The following is a 23588-nucleotide window of genomic DNA, read 5'->3' as shown; positions in this document are numbered from 1 at the left end:
ACTGAAGATTGCGACAGTGCCTTTCCACTCCCAGGTAAGGAGAACTAAACTTTAACATAAAATTTGAAGTCAAAAAATGATCTGGAAAAATAATCAAACAAAAAAGAATTGGGCCATAAAAAGCTAATATGGTGGAAGGGGACATAAACTGATAAGAAGACAACAATGTGAAAACAGCTACAAAAAATGCCTCAAAGAATAATGACAATTAGACCCAAACCCAAGAAAAATTTCTTGAAGAGTTAAAGATAGAGATAAGAATAATAGATGAAAATATGAGAAAAGAAATGAGAAAGATACAAGAAAATTACGAAAAGAGAATTAACAGCTTGGTAAAAGAGACATGAAAATCCTGAAGAAAATAATACCTTAAAAAGAATTAGCCAAATGATAAAAGAACCACAAAAATCCACTGAAGAGATTTCCTTAAAAAGCAGAATTGGCAAAATGGAAATAAAGGTTCAAGAAGTCAGTGAAGAATATATTCCTCAAAAACTAGAACTAAGTGGAAGCTATTGACTTTGTGAGACATCAAGATACAATAAAACACAGTCAAAAGGGGCATATTTCATGTTCATTCTTGAGCTAGTCCAGATCATACAGCAATATGGTTTCCAATACCAGGTTAGTCTCATCTCTAGACTGTATGGTCCCTTATGCACCTCAAGCATACAATGAGGGCACTACCAGGGAAAGGAGCATGACAGGGTCCATTTATGGCCTCACAGAGTGAAGGGGAAGAGGCAGTATCTAGGAGTTTCCCAGCATACTTGTTCTTGCTCACTGGGTGTTAAGCTCAGTCATTTGTACTTGCTGAAGGAGGGTAAAAGACGAATTACCCCTGACTTGAGGAGGCAGCTGACCATCTAGATTAGGGCAGGATGACCATGCACAAATCCCTTCACTGCTCAGTTTCCAGGGTAGTCAGCACCTTGTCTGGGTCAGTAATCAATGGTAAAAAGTGCTCCCTCCCTGGAACTCTGCTATATCAATAAAATCACAGGCCTTCCTAGGATGAAAGCTCATACCCAGAAAGAAGACAAAATTAACACTCAAACCACCCCGACAGACAACCTGAGGAGCTTGGGGAACTGTCCAGGCCATTGCCACAGCCAGGCATTCCCAGCTGAGTCTCTGGCTAAACATAAACAGGAAATTCCAGGTCCTCAGGTAGATCCTTTGAATGGTTCCTTAAGACCAGAAGGGAGAACTACTGGTTCTGGAGGAAACTGAAGGAAACTTAGATAGGAGGCCCAAGAAGGAAAGAGGCAAAGTCAGAAAGGTGAGAAGGAGCTCATGGGCCAAGAGAAGAGCTGGGCCTTCAGATGTCCCAATAATAGGATGAGGGAGGAAGGGACATGAAGAGCAGAGCTCGGCAGGGCTGGAGGCAGGGCATGTGAGAAATAGGCAGGAAATGGGGCAGAGAGCAAGAGATTCCAGGACCATGTGGAGGAACCTGGGAGCCAGCAGAAGAAGAGGAACAGTGGAGAGAAGGACCTGGGGAAGCTGACAGTGCCAGGAGGGAGGGAGAAGAGAAAAGCCAAAGAAAGAGATCAAAACAGAAGGGAGAACAGCTGGGTCTGTGACATCGAATTGGATGACCTCTGCCCTGGGGCTTAGAAAGGGTTAAGTCCCTGCCATCCTGAAAGACCTTTGGTACCCCAGCCTCCCCTGAGCCTGCCAAAGGGCTCTCCTGGCTGCTAGGGCCCCAATGACACAGCCTCAGACTTAAGGGGAATGTTGGGTCTTGACTAAGATACTTCACATAAAAAACAAGTCAGCTTAACTTTTAAAAAATTAGTGAAAGCCATCTACCTTTTTTGGTTGACTTTCCTGGGGTTCATCCCTTTAATCTTGTTTGGCTCATGTCTTCTGTATTTCCCAGCAAGACCCAACCAGGGCTCATGAACTGTGCTGGGGTCTCTTCTGTGAAATATGGGGAACAAAAGCCAGACTTAAGCCCAGGCCTCTAGATCCTAAATTGTGCATTTTACCCAGTCGGGGACACCCTCAACTCTCCACTGGTTTTTCACAGGAAACACTCCCATTTCTGAAACGTATGCCTGGGCTCCTGGCCACATCCCCATCCCTACCTGTGTCTCTGTTCCCCCTGAACAATAAGGCAGTTGAATGAGAGGGTCCCTAAGGTCCCTGTGAATTCTAAATCTGGTGAGCCAATGCTAGACACACTCCCCCTATAAAACATGCATGCGTTTGTTCTCTCTAAGAACTGCTCATCCCATAATTTTTCATTTCAGACAAGGCCCAGGATCCATCATTTCATCCCTGAGACAAGAGCAGGGCTCATTGGACATTCATCCTCAGGCTTTTGGGGCATCATTCTGCCTTGCTTTATGTACCAGAGCTGGGGCTCAGAATTCAGAACCAGACAAAGGAAATCCACTGCAAACAGGCTTTCAGCAGCGACTGCGTTGTCAGTGATTGAAAGCTGGGAGACTCAGGCCTCTCTGAGAAGGCTAATCTAGAGTCAGACATAAATTATAATTAAGAGGATTCAAAAACCTCCCCCACTGCATATAGTTTGGTCTGGATAATAGGAGTATTTTAAGGAAAGGGCTTATTGGATTAGCCCCCAGGGCTCCTGACAATGTGTATTCTGTCTGCTCTCTCACTAGATTCTCCTGACAGCCTGCTTTGAGGGCAGCCCAGACATTGCTATCTTCATTTTACAAATGCATTAACTGAGGCATAAAGGGCAAGTCCCACAGTTAGTAAGCGTCAGAGGTGGGGTTTGACGTTTTCCCTGACGTCGAGCTGCCCTGTCTACTCTGGACCTTCAACCATAAAATCGTGGCACAATCAAATCACTCATGTGCCGTCAGTCCTGCTTTGGGGGGGGGGGGGGGAGTGAGAGGGAGGAGGACAGCATCTCTGGATTTTCAGCTGAAGGTATGAAGACCAGCTCCTCTCACTCCTCACTGTGCAGAGGAGAGAACTGAGAAACCCATTTTATAGATAGAAGCCGAACCTTGGGAAGTGTCAAAGGGAGGAAGCCTCCTTCCTCCTCTGGCTGAGAATGCAATGCTCGTCACCTAACAGATGCCTTGGGCCCAATCAGATCAAAACATTTGTCTACCCAGAATTCTGTCACCTTGGATAAGGGCAGTGTTGCTTGGGCTCAAATACATGGGAAACGCGCCTGTTGTTTTGTTCCGCAGACCGTTTATTTTGCCATGTTGTCCTATCAAGAGCTACTTCTCAAGCTCTGCCAAGCATGGACCCGTGGAGATCTCCTCTTGCGGGGCAAGGGTTCAACCCGAAAGCCCCTCTGTGGGTCATTCCCTTCCTGATCCTGCTCAGAAGCCGAGAGACTTTCCTCTGACCCCGAGCCAAACTTGTGCGCAGAGCTGTTTGCCGATCAATCCCGGTGTCACCCTGAAGTTGTAATCCTATTAACTCCTCAGAGAATCGAGCAGGAGCTGGGGTGGGCGGGGAGATTCCTGTCCCTGAGGTTTAGATCTCAAATTGGAAGGATTTTCAGAGGCCACAGAGCCGAACCCCCGTCTTTAGAGAGGGAGAAACAGGCTTAGGATCAAGGTGACAAAGTTGTAAGTATCAGACGTGGGATTTGAACCCAGGTTCCTGGACTTCAGAGCCAGGGCTCTTTCAGTTCTGCAGCCTCAGCTTCTCGCGCTTTTTCACAGAAGCCTTCCAGGGAAGGCTTTCAAAGACCTGGCCGCTGGATTTTTACGCGGATACTAGAAATAGGAGTTCGCTCTTCTGGACCTCCTCCTGTCTGCGTGTAAGATGCGTGCACCTAAGCGAGACGTTCCCCACCTTTTGAGGTCTGGGTCACATCTGGTTACGGAGGGCATGTCCCAGTCCATGAAGTAATTACATGATTGGAGTGACGAGGAATTCCTGAGAGTGGAGTCTAAAAATAGAGAAGGCTTTTAGATGCTGACTGGAAGAGCCTGCAAGACTCCATCCAAGACTCTATCGGGAGTGACTGAACGTTCACCAGGAGAGAAGCGGAAGGAGAGCCCCTTGATCTGGTGATCCCAAGTCCTGACGTCACCAAAGGCTTCTCTTCAAACAGCGCGAGAAGCTGAGGCTGCAGGGAAGGGCTTAGAAATGTGTCTTGGGACCCGGGGATTGCCCCCCAACCTCCACGAAGACATTATGCTACCCCACTGCCGAGGCTCCATCAGGTCAGTGGGAGGGGAGATGCTACTGAGGAGAAACCAGAACCGGCCGGAGAGACCTGGACAGATGGAGCCAATCAATTTTTTTCCTGACCAGTCAGGGAAGGGCTGGGCTGGGAAGGCGCTTCACAGCTGTGTGTGGTGGGGAGAGGGGGGGCTTTGAAATGCTAATGAAGCCCTTGGCCCGCTATTTCTCCTGCACTCCAGAGGTCAGCCGCTGAGCTTTCAGAAAAAAGAAAACCCAGTGAATGCTAATAAGCCAACCCTAGATAAATGGGATCTTCATCGAAAGAGACTGAGCTATGGGAACTGACGTCCACCCTCCTTAGCCCGAAGGCTGGCGAGGTGCTGGTTTATGTGGGGAAAACCCGGAGGACTCCTTCAATGGCCCTCTTTCTAGGCAGCAGCAAAGATGGAACTTTTGGCAGACCCTCCTCTTCCAACTGTGAAAAGAACACCAGATTTAGAATCGGGGACCTGGGTGTGAATTCTCTGTCTGGTCCTTTGTGCCTGTGTGATCCTGCCAAGCCACTTAGCTCTTCCCGGCCATGTGGGCTAGGTGCCACCTAAGTCCCGGGGATTCTCAACTTAAGTAGCAACTTAGATTCTCAACTTTCTCTCTCTCTCTCTCTCTCTCTCTCTCTGTCCCTTATACACATATGTACACATACACATTCTTATATGTGTATACACATATATACATAGAGGAATTATATTACATCCTATTATATTATTGCAATGTTATATTAGATAATATATACCATAGTTATACCACTCTCTAACATGTAATTACAGGTTATAGCATGTTGTACTGTGTTTGATTATGCTGCCATGTTATGTTGTGTTATAATGCTATATTATACTATAAACATTTATTAAGCATTTACTGTACTCCAGGCATTGTGCTAAGTGCCAGGGATAGAAATAAGAAAAAGAAAGTGGTAAGGGGCCTTTTTTATTAACAAAAGACAGTCCCTGCCCTCAGGGAGTTATAGGTGAACCGTGATATATATCATGTGGTGTCATATTACATCCTGTAATATTGCATTGCAATGCACTAGGTTATGTTGTGTTGTGTTCCCTTGTATTGCATTGCATTACATCATATATAAAATAATTTCAAGACAATTGGCTTCCTTTGTAATCCTATGCATTTATTTTATGCATTTAAACAGGAAGGAAGGAAGGGAGGGAGGAAGAAAGGAAGGAAGGAAGGAAGAAAGGAAGGAAGGAGAGAGGGAAGGAGGGAAGGAAGGAGGGAATGAGGGATGGAAGGAAGGAAAGGAGGGAGAGAGGGAGGTAGGAAGGAAGAACAGTAAATAGAGGGGGTACTTAAATCTAACCACAGAAACTTACTGGTTGGATGACCCTGGGAAAGTCAATCAATTAACCTACTTGAGTCTCAGTTTCCTCATCTGAAAAAGGGGGGATTGAATTTAGTGTCTTCTAATGTCCCATCCAGCTCCACAGCTATGATCCTATGATTCTGTGCAAGGTCTCATCAGGCAGTGGCCTCCGTGGTGAGGCATGGGAAGGCCACCCGTGGGGGCTTCGTCCTCAGCAGAAATCCAACCCTGCCTTTAGTCTTTGTCCCAGCGGCATAGATCCAAGCTAGGGCCACACAGAATGCTTTCCTCACATCTCCCCAGCCTCCTGGTTCACTCTTTAGTTCCAAAGTCAATATTAAGGAGAGGGATCCAAGAGGAGGTTGGCAGTTTTTCCTCCTTGTTCTTCTACAGGATTATTCTTCCAATACTGTCCTTTGGAGGACAATCCTTTGCCAGCATGGCATACTATACATCAGACATCACTTTTGCAGCTCACTAAGGAGCCACCTGCCCTGAGGCACCCTGTTCTCCTTGAACTCTGGGGCAGTTGGTGAGACAGCTGTAGGGTCGGTCACCTGGGTCTGGCTACCGCTGTTTCCCCCCATGACCTATGCTAGGCTTGACCCCATGTCTCTGGCAGTGCAGCAGTAGGCATGAGTATGCTGAGGAGATGGGCCAGGCAGCCAGTGATCTCTACTAATCCCTCACTCAAATGTGCAACAGAAAGCCAGTCTGTCCTATTTCTTCTCCACTCCTATTCACAGGGAATGGGATCAGAATCCAGTTGGAAATGACCCTAGTAGAGCAGATTGTCTTAGCATTAAGAGGACCCAATATTCTATGAGCAGCTGCTTCTCTCATACCTGTCTCCACACAGACACTAGAAGAGGGGATACTGAGGGAGGTGCTGACTGGACAGAGCTCCAAGCCTGGGGTCTGTTGAAGATAGGCTGTCCTTTCCTGGGAAGTCTCTGAGGCCCCTTAAGCTACTAGTTACCATTTGCTTCCCATGATCACAGCGTTGTGACATTCTTAAAGCCAGATTGAAATTTCTCAAACCTCTGATCAAGCCTTGAGATGTCCCCACAGACACTGAGCTCAAGAGGCAACTCCAGGGAAACAGACATTCTAAGGAGATCTGGAAGCTTGAGCTGGGGATGGGGGTGGGCAGGGTTGGAGAGAAGGGGACCTGTGAGCTCCCTAACATAGAGATGCCTTGAAAACACAGGCATCTCATCTACTGGAAAGAGATGGAAAAGCATGGTCCCTGAATGGAACCATAAGAAACTCTCAACAAAAAAATTCAGAGAAACCCAAGAAGACAAATGTAAACAGATGAGATAAAACCAAGTGAGAACCAGGCGAACAAGAGTCACAATGGCTATTTTTTCATGTTCACACACTGTTCCTAGAAAGGATGAGAACAAATACAGAAAGTATGCTACTGCTACTCAGAATGGCCAGGCTTGGCCAGTGTAAGAGCTGAGGAGATGAATGTTTGTTTTGCAGTCATGGGGAGGGAAGCAGGGAGGAACTTTGGGTGCTGGACATTACAGATACTCTCCAGCTTGGGGCTATGTGTTTTTCAGTTTTGCCAAGTTGCTTCCTGGGAACCTTTTTCTTATTATTAGTTACACAGGAAGGCTCTCTGGATGAGGTAAGAGGGATCTTTCTAAAAATTAATCGATCTCTGTTAAGCACCTACTATGTGCCTGGCTGAATGTAAAAGGCAAAAGAATCCCTGCCTTCCAGGAGCCCACAATCCAATGAAGGAGGCAATGTGCAAATACAGATGTATGAAGCAAACTCAGTAGAGGATAAACAGGAGATCACGAACACAGGGAAGACACTAGAATTATGGGGTGGGGATGGCTTCCTGTAGGAGATGAGGTTTCAGGTGAGGCTTAAAGGAAGCCAGGGAGATTAGCAGTTGGAGCAGAGAAGGGGAGCATTTCAGACCTGGAGGATGGCAGAGAGAACATTCTGAGCTGAGAGATGGAGGATCTTGTTTGTGGGACAACTAGGAGGCCGGGTCACTGGAAAGCTAACCAGAGCATTTTGGATTTGGTGCTGGAGGTAATGGGGAACTACTGGGGTTTACTGAGTAGGGGAATGACTGGCAAACCTGAACACTGAGAAAGTCACTTTAGTGGTGAATGAAGGATGGATTGAAGGAGGTGGACCTGAGGCAGGCAGACATCTCCCTCCCCTAATAGGCTACTGCAGTGAGCCAAAGGAAAATAATGCAGAAAGAAGAGGCATCAATAAAGACAGAAAATACCAGAAGCCAGGGGGCCTCTCTCCCCTTTTTTATTCCTGCCACTGCAGAGTCTGGCTAGGCTATAGCCTCTGAAGTGGTGGGGGCAGTCTGGGAAGCCTCCCACTTCCTGCCGCAAGTCCAGTGATCATCAAGCCTTGGAAGCAACAAGCCATCGCTTGGGTTTTTAGCAAATCTCCTGTCTGTGCTTATAAGATCCTGAAGGGTCTTACCAAGAGAGGCTGGAAGAAGATGAGGGTGTGGCCCCAGGGCTGCCAGCTGAGCTCCCTTCTCTCTGAGTGGTGACCTCTCCGTGACCCAATGCTCTACCCCAGAATTGGCCTCATTGTCAGGCTCTGCTGTCTCTCGCCTCACTGGCCTGACTAACTCCGAATGGCTCCTCTGTCAACTCTGCACAGCCAGACAGCTCTGAAAGGATGGAAGCAGGAGGCCAGGCCCCCGAGCTGGTACCTTCTCTGCAACCCAATTACTTGGCCCCTTCATTCCATCAGCTGTCATTATCTTCACGTCTCCCCAGGGCAAGAGAGTTCTGGGAGTCAGCAGGAAAGAGGTGGAGAGGACAGCAGACGCAGTCTGCTTCCACCTGCCATTTCGCAGAGACTGAGGCCCAAAGAGATGAAGAGGTTATTCAGAGGTCCCAGAGTAGTCCCACAGATTGGGGCACTGTTCTTTCCCCTGTATCACACCACCTTTCTGAGGCTCACGCTGGTGTAATGTCTCTTGCACGACTATGAGTCCTTCACACCAGAGCATTGGTTAGGCCAAAGCACCTAACTCTGCTCATGGGCCCCATCACTGGCACCCCTGCTCAGCTGACTGAGCATCCCAAGGGTACCATCAAGCTGCCTTCTCCTAGGGCTGTCTAGGCAGGGAGTATCCAACTTCATCCAAAAAGCAGGGTACAGAGTTGGCCTCCCAGCTGGAATGAACTTCTGGCCCCCGTCAGGGAAGCCTCTGTTTAGGAGGGGATGAGAGGGCAGACTCAGGCTCAGATTCAGGGTCAGATGAAGAGACCCAGTCTTAAATTAAGGAATGAAGATGTGGGAAAAACAGAGAGGGTCAAACCCAGCCCATGTGGAGTGATTTCTGAGAAGAAAAGGAAGAGCCCACCTTGGCTACAGCCACTAACACCAACTTCTCCACAACTATCACTGATAGGCAGAGAAGCCCAAGGGCCTTGGAAGTGGCAGCACTCCACTCAGACCACCAGCCCAGCCTTCATATCCATGGGAAGCAGCTCCCTGAGAGATGAGGCCTGGCAGTCACAGTTCCTGAAGACCCAGAAAGGACAGTCCACCCCACCAAAGTCCTTGGCCCTGTCCAACAATTCAGCATCGGAAGAGGAGAGGGATGACCATCTACTTTGTGGGTGCCCCTTAGGACCCTGGTACCTTTCTATCAGACTTGCAGCTGAGACTTTTCCTGTGTATGATCTCCTACTAGGATGGGAGCCCCTTAGAGTAGGAGCATCTCACTTTTCTATTTATAACCCTAGTTCTTGGCATACAAATAGTAAACGCTCTCTCATTCATTTATTCATTCAAGAAACTAGCTACATTCAGTCTCTGCCCCTAGCCACCAATAACATGGTGTTGAAAGACTCAGCAGCATTACCCAGGAGTATTGGTGGAGAACCACAGCCAAGGAGAGAGTCTCTTTCCCTGGACACAAGGAGGAGGAACTGTCCAAAGCTGCAGCATTCTGGGCCTCTGTCACAGATATGCAGGCTGACACTCAGCACCTTTCTAACCACTTCCTAAGCTGGGCTTGCAGGCCCCAGAGAAGGTCAGCCCAGTTCATTCAGTTCTCCAGTCTTTGGACTGGATGACACTGTCCTCCAGTGGCTACCTGGGTCTCTATTAAAGCACACTCACCTGGCTGTCCATGTATAATGAATGTCCCTCAACTGTCAAGTCAGGCCCCTAGCATGACCTTTGTACTGGGAGAGATACTGAGAAAAAACAAGAGTGGGCAGAGCAGGCCCTTGGCCAGGCATGGGCCCTGCATCGTTCTTAGAATGCAGGGGGTGCATGGGAGCACGTGACACATCCCTGGACTGAGGACACTGAGGCTGCTGCTGAAGCTTGAGCTGTAGAAGTTTTGAGCTGCACCTGGTTAACTAATGCCAGTCACTAAATATTGCCCTCAGGAGTTGAGGGCACTAGGCTGCACAGGCCTAAATCAGGATGCATCAAAGCTTCTGTGAGGAGCAATGGTGGGATAGGGTTGTCAGTGACTGCTGCACTTTTATCGTGGGGAGGAGAGAGAAAGAGAGAGAGAGAGAGAGAGAGAGAGAGAGAGACACAGAGACACAGAGACACAGAGACACAGACAGAGAGAGACAGACAGAGATAGAGACAGAGACAGAGAGAGACAGAGACAGAGAGACAGAGAGAGACAGAGAGACAGAGATAGAGACACACAGACAGAGAGACAGAGACAGAGAGACAGAGAGAGACAGAGACAGAGAGACAGAGACAGAGAGACAGAGACAAAGAGATGGGGGTAGAGAGACAGAGAGAAAGGCAGAGATAGAGACAGAGACACAGAGACAAGAGAGACAGAGATACGGAAACAGAGAGAGAAAGAGACAGAGAGAGGCAGAGATAGAGACAGGCATGAAGAGAGACAGAGACAGAAAGAGGCACAGAGGCAGAGAGAGGAAGAGATAGAGAAAGAGACAGAGGCAGAGATAGACAAAGAGAGAGACAGGGAGAGAGACAGAAACAGACACAGAGACAGAGAGAGGCAGGATAGAGAAAGACAGAGACAGAGAGATGGAAAGAGACCGAGATAGAGAAAGAGACATAGATGGAGAGACAGAGATATAGAGACTGATACAGAGATACAGAGACAGACACAGAGGGAGGGAGGGAGGGAGACGATACAAGCAGGGATAAAGGCAGAGAGTGGTGGAAATCCCTTCTCTGCCTCTCTTGAAATCCCTTCTCTGCCACTCTCTACCCTGTCTGATCTTGGGCTGGTTCTTTCCTCTTTCTGGGGCTCAGTTTCTTTCTGTGCAAATAAGGGAGGTGGACTGGATCATCTCAAAGACCTCTTCCAACTCTCAGTTCCTCCATGGGTTTCCATTCCTGCTTCATTATTCTTTTTAGAACTTACAGACTACAACCTCTCCTGGTGAAGATGAACCGGTCCTTAATGGGCAAAGGAGATGAGTGATACAACAATCAGCACCCATTGGAGAGGGAGTAGCACTCCAAATCATTCCTAGAGAAATGTAAATCATGACAACAGCTAACTGATATGGTGCTCACTCACTCTTCATCAGGTCCTGTGCTAAGCACTTTACAATTAGGATCTCATTTGATCAGCACAACAGCCCTGGGAGGGAGGTGTTATTATCCCCTTTTCAGAGATGAGGTAACTGAAGCAGACTGGGGTTACGTGACTTGCCCAGGATCATACAGCTAGTAAGTGTTGAAACCAGACTTGAACTCAGACCCTCCTGTCTCCAGGCCTGGCAATTTATCCACCATGCCACCTATCTTCCCCATTAAACATGATTAAAACAACCCTCAAAATGATCAACAAAGCTGTCCAGGGTTTGTTTAGTTCTAGATTCGCATAGGCATCATTTGGGTAGGAGAGCCTCCTAGGAGGTAAGCAAGGTCTATGCCAGGCAGCACTTAACACATGCTCAACAAGGAGTGGCTTTAGAGACTATGCTGGGATTCAACAGCTGTTCAAGCCCTGACCGACACATACTCGCTGGGTGATCACCAGCATGTCCCTTAAAATCTACAAGAAGGGATTTGCTCCTGCTGTGAGCTAGGAATAGAAATTCCTATGAAGAAATTCACTGGAAACGTTCAAATGAGACAGTATCTTTTGCAAAACGTAACATCTTATAGTACAAGCAGAAATAATTAAAAAGTCATTTCCAATGGCCCAGTTGGTCACTTCATCCTTACCTTTGCTCAGCTTCCTGGCAAGTTCCTTCATGATTCCTGGCAAAATTAAGGGTGGTTTCTCCTGCTCCACTTGGAGGAATCCGTGAGATTGGGTGTGGTAGAGCCTGGGTCGAGGGAAAAGGTGTGGGGCTGAGTGGTACGTGACAGGGCCATCTCTGCTGAACCTGGAACATTGCCCCTTGGCCAGTCCAACTGGGGGATTGGCTTTACTTAAGACTTGCTTGGGCACTGCGGCTGGGTGGGGTGGTTGGAGAGGGATCCTCTTCAAGGCACCCTGCATCTCTATCTCAGACAATGCCTTGGGTTCCTTTGCACACAAGCAGGCTTTTCATCAATCGATGTTCTCTCCCTGCTCACCCCTGAGGAGTTCATTCGCTTCCCCAATTCCCTTGAGCCAGTTAACCACCACCCTGTTCTTTGCCCTTGGCTCAGTGATGCTCTTTCCAACTTCTGGCTCTTCCTCAGGGGGGCTTTATTGGGCTGGAGGATGCAGGAAACAGTTAAATGGACCATAATTGTTAGCTAAGGACCTGGGCACAAGAGACCCCCTTATTAGCCATAATCATGGAAGCCTCAGGGGATGCACTGAGAAGCCAAATTGTCAGGAACAATCTGGGGGCTGCCAGCACCAGGTGGCTGCTTTCCTTGCTGAATGCTCAGGCTACTTAACAAGCTGGAGTGTGTGCATCATTCCATCCACCTGTTCTTTTGGTTTGGGAAAAGCAAGCAGCTCACTGTTCCTGGGAATTCTGAACTGGTGTGGCATCCCATATCCCTTTGCTGTCATCATGACTCCACCATCCTTTCCTGCCCCACCTTTAGGAGCAAGGGGTCCCATTCTTTCCGGAATTCTTCCTCAGAGATTTGTATTAAAACAGCTAGCAGAAATGTGCAACATAGAGCACAGGAGGTGGGCACTTCTGTACAGAAGCAGAAAGAGAGAGAGAGAGAGAGAGAGAGAGAGAGAGAGAGAGAGAGAGAGAGAGAGAGAGAGAGAGAGAGAGAGAGAGAGAAAGAGAGAGAGAGAGACTCCCTGCACAGCAGGGGACTAGGACCTCATCCTGGAACCGGGATGAGGATACCTTCCTCCAGGCTAAGCTGAAGGCTGTTCTGGGTTTCTGGATCGTCGAAAACAGACAGTCGCCCAAGGAACGGGCACCAAAGAAGAGCCCATCGACTTTGCATTCACCCTCTCTCTCTCCCTGCCACTCCAGGAGAAGGTCACCGAGAATAAATCCTCTTCTGTCTCCAGGGACAAAATCAGGAGTCAGAGTCAGAAATCGTGGTCCTAACATCTTGAGTTTTTGTCTTGGCAACCATAGCCGTCTGTTCCAATAAGATAAAGGTGTTTTCTGATTTCTTTTGGAAACTGAAATGTACAAATAAAAATAGGTGAAGAACAAGAAATCAGGCACGATGGTGATGAGCTCAACTGAGTCTAACAAAAGCTGGATCGGAAGACTACTCACCCCTTGTGGCTGGGCACCCAGGTGGACTATGACCAAAGGATGAAAGCTAAGGAGAAAAATAAAAACAAAAATAAAAACTGAAAAGAAAGGGGGAAATGGAAGAAAAGAGAGAAAAAAACAGAATTTACAGTGTGTCTGGTGAGGAAGAGCTGATGATTGTAGGCAGAGTAAGGCAAGATGCCATTTAGAAAGAGAAGAAACACATGAAAGGCAGGTAATTTCAGGGGTGGGGCCCATAGAGGGGCTTAGATAGGCCCACGAAGACCACCTGTCCACAAACAAACAGTTCATTGGGTCTGGGGAATCAGGCTAGATTCTAGAATCAGGTAGATCCCTGACTTAGAGGGTCACAGGGCACAGACCTAGAGCTGAAAGAGGCATCAGAGGCCAGCTAGTTCCAAATTTCATTTGACAGAGGAGGGAAACTCTTTCGCTGTCATATTAGCAACAAATATTAAATTAGCATTAAGGCTTTTTCTCTTATTTCCTCACTCAGGAATCAGTCCCTGTAGGTCAGTCAGCCAGTCTCTGAAGGACATGCCTGATGGATGAAAAATTGCCTTAATCCTGGGAATGTGCTCCCTGATCTTGGGCAGGACCACATCCCACTAGAAGACCTTCTCTCAGTGTAGAATGTAAACAGAATCTAATCTAGGTGAATTATTTTCCTTAGGAAATAAGCCCATGTCCTTGCACCCCTCCATTGGAGGTTAGAGTGACCCAGCTCATGAAGGAGAAAATCAACCAGACTGGTTTGGCAGTGGGGTGGTGGATGGGGGGAGATGGATTCCTCTGTCCAGGGTGCTGGAGGTAGCTGGGTCTCAAATCAGGCTACGTTCTCAGCAGAAGAAACTAAAGTCTTTTAGCCCACCTCCTCATTAATATGTCCACTATTCAGGGTTGATTTCTCTCCTACCAGGAGTATTCCCTTTCAAAAAAAAAAACATTTCAGGCATTCAGTGTCTTCATTAGATGTCTTTGGTTACCGAGAAAAACCACTGACCATCAATTTATTGATTATTAGCTTGTCTAATTAATAAATTGACCATTAATTACCCAAAAACTCTGCCTCTCAGGCTTTTCATTTGTAACAACTAAGGAAACAAAAGCCTATGGAGGTCAAGGCCCAAGGTTATACAGGTGGGAAGCATTTGAATTGGGTTTGAACCCACATTTTCTGATACCAGATAGGTCTCTTTGTTAGGACTTTGATCTGGCAAGCTGGGAAACTAACCCATTTTGTCTCTCCTGTTTAACAACTGTGTTACCTTGAGTCTCTCTGAGTCTCTGTTTTCTCCTCTGTAAAATGGGTCTATACTCTTTCTACTTATCTCATGGATTTGAAGTGACTCTACAAATGAAATCATATCCACCTGTCGCTTGAATGAATCCTGGGCAAGGATAAGACAGGAAGTGAGTCTTCTGGATAAGTTTCTATGTCAGTTCCATGTCATACAAAGATGTGCTAGAGATAACTAGGGCAAATGAAGTATGCATTTGATGTGGAGAAAAATGGCTCAGGCTCAAAGGCCAGTAGTAATAGACAAAGATCTCCTCCCACTGGATCACCTAGCATCTTCTATTTAACTCCACACTCTGACATCTGATGAATGGCCTATAAGTTGAAATGGTGGGGGCTGCTGCCTTTCATGAGTACAGAGATCTCCCAATGAAGAATTTTTCTCCACCAGAGCAGATCAGTGCCATTAATGGAGACAGGTCTTCAAGACATAAGACCCCTGTCCCAAAGTCACAATAAATGTCATGGGCAGGGCTTGAACCAGGACTTCCTAACCTCAGACCAGCTTCCTATCCACTCTGCCACACTGCCCCTCACTGAGATGATCCTGCTGCAATGACTTTTCTAATTCTCACAGAGCTCTGAGAGCTGGCTCATGGACCCTAGGCCCCTCTTGCCAGGAGGGCTTCACTTGGTCTGTGAGTCAAACCCAAAAGGCACCAGGACTTTCTTACCTTTTCTTCCAGTTCCTTGATTTGTCTTTTTTGGGCTTCAATTCTCTCTTCTAGCTCTTTTATCCTCTGCAAAGTGGAAAATGAAGAAAATTCCATGAAAGCTACCAAGTTTGTGGAAACCAAAGGAAAAAGTGGTTGTGGTGATATGTGCAAAAAGAGGCCATGGAGATGTGTGCATGATGAGAAAAGAAAGTCAGTGCGTGCACACGTGTGTGCTCACAAACACATGGCCAAGGCCTTCAGTGGAAACGACCACCATGGACTACTGCTCACAGAGTCTTCCAGAGATCGGTAAGAGCAGTAACAAATTAGAAAAGGCCTAGAATGTGGGACACCAGAACTGTGGTGTTAGCAAGGGTACCTTGGAGAGCCAGCCTGGGATATTGTTCCCACAATCTAGCTTTGGACATAACCAGGGAAAGCTTGGATGGGCCACACAGCCTGGTGGGATTGAGGAATCAGGGAGTTTCCTCAGGAAGATTCAGGAAGTGTGAGCATAGTTCTGGAGAGTTGGGTTACCTGAGTGTCCCTCCATGCACATCTGCTATGGTCCTGGCTCTAGGCTCCCAGGACTGATATCTCTCAATGCATTTCTGTTAGGGCCTTGGCCCCATGCTCTCCATGCCCATCCCCAAGCCCCAGGCAATTCTTCATGGACACTGCTTCCCAGGCACCCTTTGGTACCTGCTGGGCATGCTGTATCAGCTCCATGCGCTCCCGTAGGATCTGAGCGTCCCGCTCACGAAGCTCGCTCATGACCTGGCGTTTCCACTGCTCTACTGCCACCTTTAGCTTCTCCCGCTCCTCCTCTGACAAGATCTCTGCCATCTTGGCCCCAGCTTCCTGCTGCAGGGCATCATAGAGCATGGCCTCCAGCTCCAGGATTTGCTGGGGATCAGAAGGAGTACAGATGTTCTTAACAGGTTTCCTCTCAGAGTGGCAAGGATTCTCAGACACCCAGCAGGCACAGATGACAGATTGAAAAAGTGTAGAGCCAAACCAAGTGGTGGACCCTAAATGCCAAGATGAGGCACTTATATTTTCTCTGAGAAGCAAAAGAGAGTCCCTGAAGGCTTTGTAGGAGGATAGTGACCTTACCAGACTTCAGGGTCCATCCTATAGACACCCCAATCCCAAGGCACTCAATGTCCTTACTGTTTCCCTGTCTTTTCAGCATTCTCTCCCACCAAAGCCTTGCTCTGCCCCATCCCCAAGCTCTTTCCCTCCTTCTGACCATCACTAATCCTATTTCTTTCCATTCCGTGGAAGGATATTGGGTAGATAAGTCCCCAAGACTTGAGAATTGTTGATGAATATGTTGCACAAAAGGATCAATTAAAATGAATGTATTAATAGAAGTGAAATCTCAGTGCTTAGAGTCTAAAGGAACATTTGGAATTGTATAGTCCCAGAACCCAAATGAAGGTGACTGACCAGGGCTTTCCCCAGGGCCCCAACAGAGGGTGCTGACAGGACTGGCAGGACTTAAATGGGAGCAGAAATTGGACAGAAGTTTGCCTGCAGTCACCTCCTAGAAGCATTCTTGCTTGGAGAACTCAGGATCCCATTCCCCCAGCTCAAGGGAGGGGAGTTTCATGCCATCTTTTTTGGGTGCAAAGGGTCCTCCTTATACCTCTGCCAAGGTCACCCCTTTCCTGGAACAGAGGATGGACCAAAGCCAGACTCTGGAGAAGGGATTTGCCCAAGGTCACCAAATTCTGCTCCACCATCTGGAGGAAGGGAGTTGAGAATAGGCTTCTGGATCCCAGCCTTGATACCCACACAGTCCAAGGGGCTTCGAGTTAGGGTGAGAAGGGGCTTTGGAGGTCATCCAGCTCAACTTTACAAAGGAGGAAAATGAGGCACAGAGAGGGGGCTGCCTGCTCAGTGTCAGGCAGGGAGTAACCGGCAAAGAAGGGAATTGAATCCGGGTCCAGAATCCAGGACTAGGGCTCTTCTCTGTGCCTCAAGCTGCAGCAGATCAAGCTCCTGTAGAGCAGACAGCTCATTCAATAGAGTGCATTTGATGCTCTCCTCCTTAAGAGGAAAAATAAATTCTGCAGCCCAAGGCAAAGCTCCACCTCTAAAGGAAGAGCTCCTCTGTCTCTCCACCCTCCCCTCCATGCTTTCTGTGTGGATGTCCATGGTATTACTGAATCGATGGCCCAAGGGCAGGCATGTGGCCCTAGGGCTGGACTCTGGCTGCAACACGGCCAAGGCACAGGGTCTAATAGAAGCAGTAGATACTCACTCCAGCTGCCACAGAGCCTAGTGAGAAATATTTCCTCTTCACCATCGTTGCCCATCACTTATTCAATCAATGCCCACCAATCCAGTACCACCTTTATCCCAAGGTGTGAGGACAGAAATCAGGAGCAAACCCTCTCTCTGTGCTCCCGTCTCACTTTGTGCCCACTTGCTAAGATTTAGTTCAACCAGTGCCCGAGTTTACCACTGTTTGTTTAAGCCCTGCTCTGTATGGGGGGGGGGGGGGGGACATGAATGTGCAAGATGAAATGGTAGGTCACTTACCCATGTGAGAAACATGGGTATGGATTCCTCCAGCAAAAAGCTGATAAATGGGAGATATTCAGGCAAGGTGCTTGGTAACTGTAAGCAGGGATTCACAAGGGAATGTCATGGGAGGAGGCCTCTCTTGGGAGAGAGAGAGGATAGGGTTTATGTCTCAGCTCTTCTTCTGTACAGCAGTTTGACCTCGGTCAAGTCTCTTCCCGTCTGGATCTTACTTTTCTCAGCTATTGCTACAGGAGAGTATCTCCCATAAACCTTGTTGGAAAGACAAACTCATAAACCACCCTCCCTTTTTAAATATAGCATCTTCTTCAATGGATGTTGTTGCTGTTTTTTCCCTTGGGCAAAGTTGTTGTGAAAAAGCATTTTGTGGACATCCGGTTCTGGTCTCTCACATTTCTCTTTCCTCCCGTCCTTCCACTAAGATGGTGTCGTATAAAGAAGGTACTGGCTCTGGTTCTGCCAGTTCAACTTCTACAACCAGCGTGTCCTCGGGCAAAGGAAAAGGCAAAAGCAGCTCAGGAGATTCAGCCATGAAGCAAGTGCAGATCGACAGCCTGGTTGTTTTGAAAACAATTAAACATTATCAAGAAGAAGGATAGGGGAATGAAGTTGTCCAGGGAGTACTTTGAGGTCTGGTGGTGGAAGACAGGCTTGAAATCACCAATTGTTTTCCCCTTCCCCAACACACAGAGGATGATGCTGATTTTGATGAAGTCCAACATCGGATGGAAATGATGTGCAGTCTTTGTCATGTAAATATTGATCATCTTCATGTTGGTTGGTACCAGTCCACATGCTATGGCTCTTTTGTCATCCGTGCTTTCCTGGATTCTCGATTCAGTTACCCACATGTAATTGAAGAGTGTGTAGTTCTCATTTTATGATCCCATAAAAACTGCTCAAGGGTCTCTATCATTGAAGGCATACAGGCTGACTCCTAAGCTGATGGAAGTTTGTAAAGAGAAAGATTTTTTCTCCCAAAGCATTAAAAAAGGCAAATATCACCTTTGAGCACATGTTTGAAGAAGGGCCGATTATAATTAAAAATTCACATCTGATCAACGTACTAATGTGGGAACTAGAAAAGAAATCAGCTGTGGCAGATAAACATGAATTGCTTAGTCTAGCCAGCAGTAATCATCTGGGGAAGAGCCGGCAATTATTGATGGACAGAGTGGATGAAATGAGCCAGGATATTGTTAAATATAACACCTATATGAGAAACAGAAGTAAGCAGCAGCAGCAGAAACGTCAGTCTCAGCAACGCCATCAGCAGGAGAATCTACAGCGCCAGAGCAGAGGAGAACCTTCTCTCCCTGAAGAGGACATGTCCAAACTCTTCAAACCTCCTCAGCCTCCTGCTAGGATGGATTCACTCCTTATTGGAGGCTAAATTAATACTTACTGCCAAAACATCAAAGAGTTCACTGCACAGGACTTGGGCAAACTCTTTATGGCTCAGGCTCTCCAAGAATACAACTAGAAAGAGGAAACCCATGACTTCTGGTCTGAGAAATTGTTTCCAGATAAAGGTGCTGGTATACACTCTGAGTTCACCTGCAGATAGCTCTTCCAAGAAATAGAATTTTCTTAATGAAAATGGCAGTACCCATTTGATATCATTGACTCACTTTGGCAGTAAAATTGTTCTTATGAAAAAATAAAATTTGTTTTTAATAAAAAAAAAGAAAAGGCATTTTGTGGTATTTTAAAAACTTCACTTGCCCAGAGACATTGAAAGATCCTATGTGTGAACCTGTTCTCATCTTAGAGTTGGCCTCTGGACCTTTCCCCACAGCTCTTCCTTCTGTACCCCCTGCTCTGGTTATATAAACAGTAAGAAAGCTTCTGACACACTGTACAATTCAGGGACTGGAAGGAAAATACTCTTTAACTGCATTTGTAAAAAAAAAAAAAAAATACACTATAAGAACTTCCTGTCCACAGGAACTTCTTATGACTTATCAAACACAAAAGAAACAGGGCTAGGAAGCTGGTGGCTTGGCCCAGAGTGAAGCCAGGTCTTTGATATATTCCATGTGAATTCAACTTTTTTTCCACCCATTGTTATGGGAAATATTTAAGAAAGAAGGAAGTTCAATGTTCAACTCTGTTACCGATGCTGGAGGAAAGAAATCCTCACTTCTCCCTATAAACTGCCACCTTTCTTATCTACTCCTTTTCCTGGCTTTCAAAGGCATCCTGGACTCTGCTTCAGCTTGCTTCATCTCACTCCTCTTCACACCTCCCACACTCCAGAATAACTGACAGATGGGATGCTGGGGAAAGAGCTTTGTGTTTGGACTCAGAAGAGTTGGATGTGAATCATCCCACTCTGTGGGGACTGACTGACCAGAGACAGGCCACTCACCTCTCTGGGCCTCCGTTGGGGTTGGGTTAGATGACATTCTTCCAGCTCTCTATGGTCCTAAGGTTTGATGCCTGGCCCTTCTACCCAATAATCCATGGAACTTTGGGAAAGTCATCCCAAAGCTCATCAATAATGCAGCAATAACAATACTTATAGTTTTCCATCATGGGGGTTTTATAAAGAAGAAAAATCAGGAGACTGTATGCCCCTGAGGGCAGGGACTGTTTCAGTTTTGTGTTTTGTCTTTATATCCTTGGTGCCTAGCACAGTGCCTGGGCTTAGGGAATGTACTTGAGTAATGGATGTAGATTGCTTTGTAAGCCTTAAAAATAACATCTGGGTAGGAGTGTGCCTCCTCAGTGAAAACCACATCTTTTCCCCACCTTTTCATCTGGTGGGATTCTAATCCTCATACAGAGTGTAAACAGCAATTGTTTCTGTTCTGGCCAGAAACTCTGAGGCTCTGCCCCTCCCAGACTCATTTCTTTGTGAAGGCAAACTAGGCCATCTTTTGCCCCAATCCTTACATAGCCTTTAATTACTGAATGGGTATTGCCTCAGACAAACTTGGACCTGGGAAAGACCGTAGCTTAAAAAGACCAAGATCTTCCACTGCATCTGGGGCAATCCCCAGTCATCCCGATTTTTGTCTTGCCACTGAACTCTGATAACTCTAGAGGACAGAATGAGGCTGATGACTTACTTTGCACAGCCCTGCCCACTTAAATCCAATTTACTTACAAGTCATCACCTGTCTCATGTCATTGGTCCTCTTCAAGAGGGAAGGATGAACAATAACAATCCTTATTCATATATATACATATACATGCATACATTTAAATATACACACATAAATTACACACATAATACTTACATGTATACACTAGTGTATTGTAGGTATATATAAACACACATACACGCATGTATACATATGTCTTGGAATCTTTACTAGCCTGATGACACACACATATACATATATATGCACACATGTATCATACATGTACAGCATGTACATATCTTGGGTCCTTCACTAGCCTGGTTATACACACATACATATATGTATATACATACATATGTACACATATACATAAACATTATCTATTCTTGCTCATTTGCAAAGCAGGTGAAGCTCTGCTCATGTAAGGTGGGTTTGAATTTCCTAATAAGGTTTGAATCTCAGAATAAACTCTATCCCCTGTAAACATATTTTCTGGGGGATAGGTAGATCTCAGGTCCTTCAGTCCAAGCTAATGGTTACCAAAGAAGTCTTTGGGCTGTGACTGAGATATGTGTTATTTTGGGAGCTTCCTCTTGAGACCCAAACCAAACCATCCCCAGGTCTTTGGAAATCTGACTCTAACAGTTTGTGAGGAAGGTTGCCCCACCTCGTCCAGACCATGTCTAGACTACTGGGCTCGATTCTAGGTGCTACATTTTAGGAAGGGTATTAATAAGTCAGAGAGCTTCCAAATGAGGGCAATGGGATGGTGAGGGGCCTAAAGAAAATGGCATGTGAGGAGGGGCTGAAGGATGAACCACTGTCCTGGGGCAAGGCCAGAGACCACAGAGCTGATGAAAGGCAAATGGGAACTCAACTTTCAGAAGAAGGAAAATGGTGATGTTTGCACACTCTGAGCCAATGGGCTTGGCTTAATTCCTGGGAAAATTCCCAAATGAATTATTGCTGTGATATTAGAGGAAGATTTAGAAAAGGGAGAAGTCATGTCAACGATCATGAAATGTTTGAACTCCTTACTGGTATTTTGCTTCCGTTTCTTCTCCCAGGAGAATAATTTTTGGACTGTAAGGATAGAATGAACAGGATGGGATGCAAATTCAATTATTTGGGAAAATAGAATCACACAACATCTTGCTCCCCTCAGTGAATTCAAGTGAGAAAACTGTCTGCTAGAAGACCAAAAGAAGTGGCAAAAGTGATGACTGAGCTGCTCTTGATGATCATTGAAAGGTCTTTCTCCCTATGGATAGGTCAATCAGTCAGTCAACTAACATTTATTAAATGCCTATTATGTACTAATCACGTGATAAACAATGGAGATGCAGAGAAGGCAAAAACAAACAAACAACACCAGTCCCTGCTCTCAAGGAGCTCACATGAACAAATCATCACTTAAAAGGTTACATATTGAAAACAACCACATGAAAGATTGTTCCAAGTCAATAATGATAATAAAAGGAATACAAACTTAAAAAATATTCTAAGGTCTTTCCACTCAGTAAACTGGCAAAGATGACAAAACATAGGACTAGGCAATATTATGAAAAGGCAGGCACAGGGATACACTGTCTGTGGAGCTATGAAGTGATCCAACCATAGCAGAAAGTGATATGGAATTATGCTAAGAAAGCAATTAGAATTAGACAGAATAACACCCTTTGGAGGTCCCATCATTAGGCATATACCATAAAGAAGTCAAAGTCAGAAGAGAAAGTCCCATATACCCCAAACTATTTTCAACTAGGGAATAAATACAAACACAGTGGCAGCCCATCAACTGGGGATGATTGTGGAACATGACAGTAACAGAGTATTACAAGGAACAAAGTCTGAAGCATATGGACAAGTACAGGAAGATATAGAAAATGAAGGAAAGTAATGGAAATAGAACTTGGAAAACTGTATTTCATGACTATAACAATGCAAGTGTGAAGACTGATGAAAAGGGAGAAAATCCTTAATGTTGGGTAATTCTAGTGATCAAGCTGGACCTTGAGGAAGAGATGTAAAAATGCACTGCAGCCTTGCTTCTTCGGCAGAAGCGAGGGACCATGGATGGAATATTTGCGGTGATATCAGTTCGTTGGTTTGCTTAGGATTTGGGCTTGCTTTTGTTTTCTCTGACTCATCTTTATTCTTTGTACCATGAATGGCTCTCTTGGTGGCAGTGGCAGGGGGAGATATATTTAAAAGTGAAGTTGAGGTTAAAACAAAATATATCAAAAAATACTTTTAAAATGATAAAATAGATATGGGAGAATGAGTCATCGCAATATTAGAAACAGGTCAACATTTCTCCAGTTTTTGTGAAAGAGAAGTAGCATCTGCAAACTATAGACCAGTTGGCTCAATTTCTATTCTCAGAAATAATAGATAACAAAATTGACGAGGAGGTTTGTAGGCATCTCCAAGGGGAAGGTGTGATCACCCCAATCATCAGTGCCACATCTCTTCTAGGTCACGGCAAACTAAACTTATTTCCTTTTTTGACAGGGTCACTCGACTGGAAGATCAGGGGAGTGCTATAAATACAATTTACCAAGATTTCAGTAATGCATCTGACAACATGTCACACTATTCTTGTAGACAAAAATGGAAGGATGTGTACATCCTTCAAGTGCAGGTAAATGGTTTGAGATGTGTTAGGAGTCAGAGAGCCATGAAAAACTCTAACTTGGGGTGGAGGGGAGGGTTCTTTATTATAGCACTCTGGGCACTTGTGTCTGTGCTATCTGCTATTTTAATTGACAAAATGTCATTCTGATCAAAGTTGCAGATGTCCTAAAGCTAACATGT

The 23588-nt window shown here is 46.1% G+C and overlaps 1 protein-coding gene and 1 pseudogene across 2 annotated transcripts in view; one reads left to right on the top strand and one right to left on the bottom strand.

Annotated features, from left to right (window-relative positions):
• The window catches only part of JAKMIP3 (Janus kinase and microtubule interacting protein 3), a 136021-nt gene that overhangs the window by 8874 nt on the left and 103559 nt on the right, over positions 1–23588 (bottom strand). For both annotated transcript variants that reach the window (XM_072629108.1, XM_072629109.1), the window contains exons 19-22: positions 15832–16035; positions 15148–15213; positions 13174–13219; positions 11705–13073 (exon numbers count right to left, since the gene is read on the bottom strand). In XM_072629108.1, coding sequence (XP_072485209.1) covers positions 12583–13073; positions 13174–13219; positions 15148–15213; positions 15832–16035 — 807 coding nt within the window. In that variant the 3' untranslated portion in view covers positions 11705–12582. The remainder of the gene's footprint in view (positions 1–11704; positions 13074–13173; positions 13220–15147; positions 15214–15831; positions 16036–23588) is intronic.
• On the top strand, positions 18090–19165 carry LOC140525282 (eukaryotic translation initiation factor 3 subunit H pseudogene; annotated as a pseudogene).

The sequence above is a fragment of the Notamacropus eugenii genome, chromosome 1, assembly GCF_028372415.1.
Source record: "Notamacropus eugenii isolate mMacEug1 chromosome 1, mMacEug1.pri_v2, whole genome shotgun sequence".
Taxonomy (NCBI): Eukaryota; Metazoa; Chordata; class Mammalia; order Diprotodontia; family Macropodidae; genus Notamacropus; species Notamacropus eugenii.
This window is presented reverse-complemented; position numbering and strand designations above follow the sequence as displayed.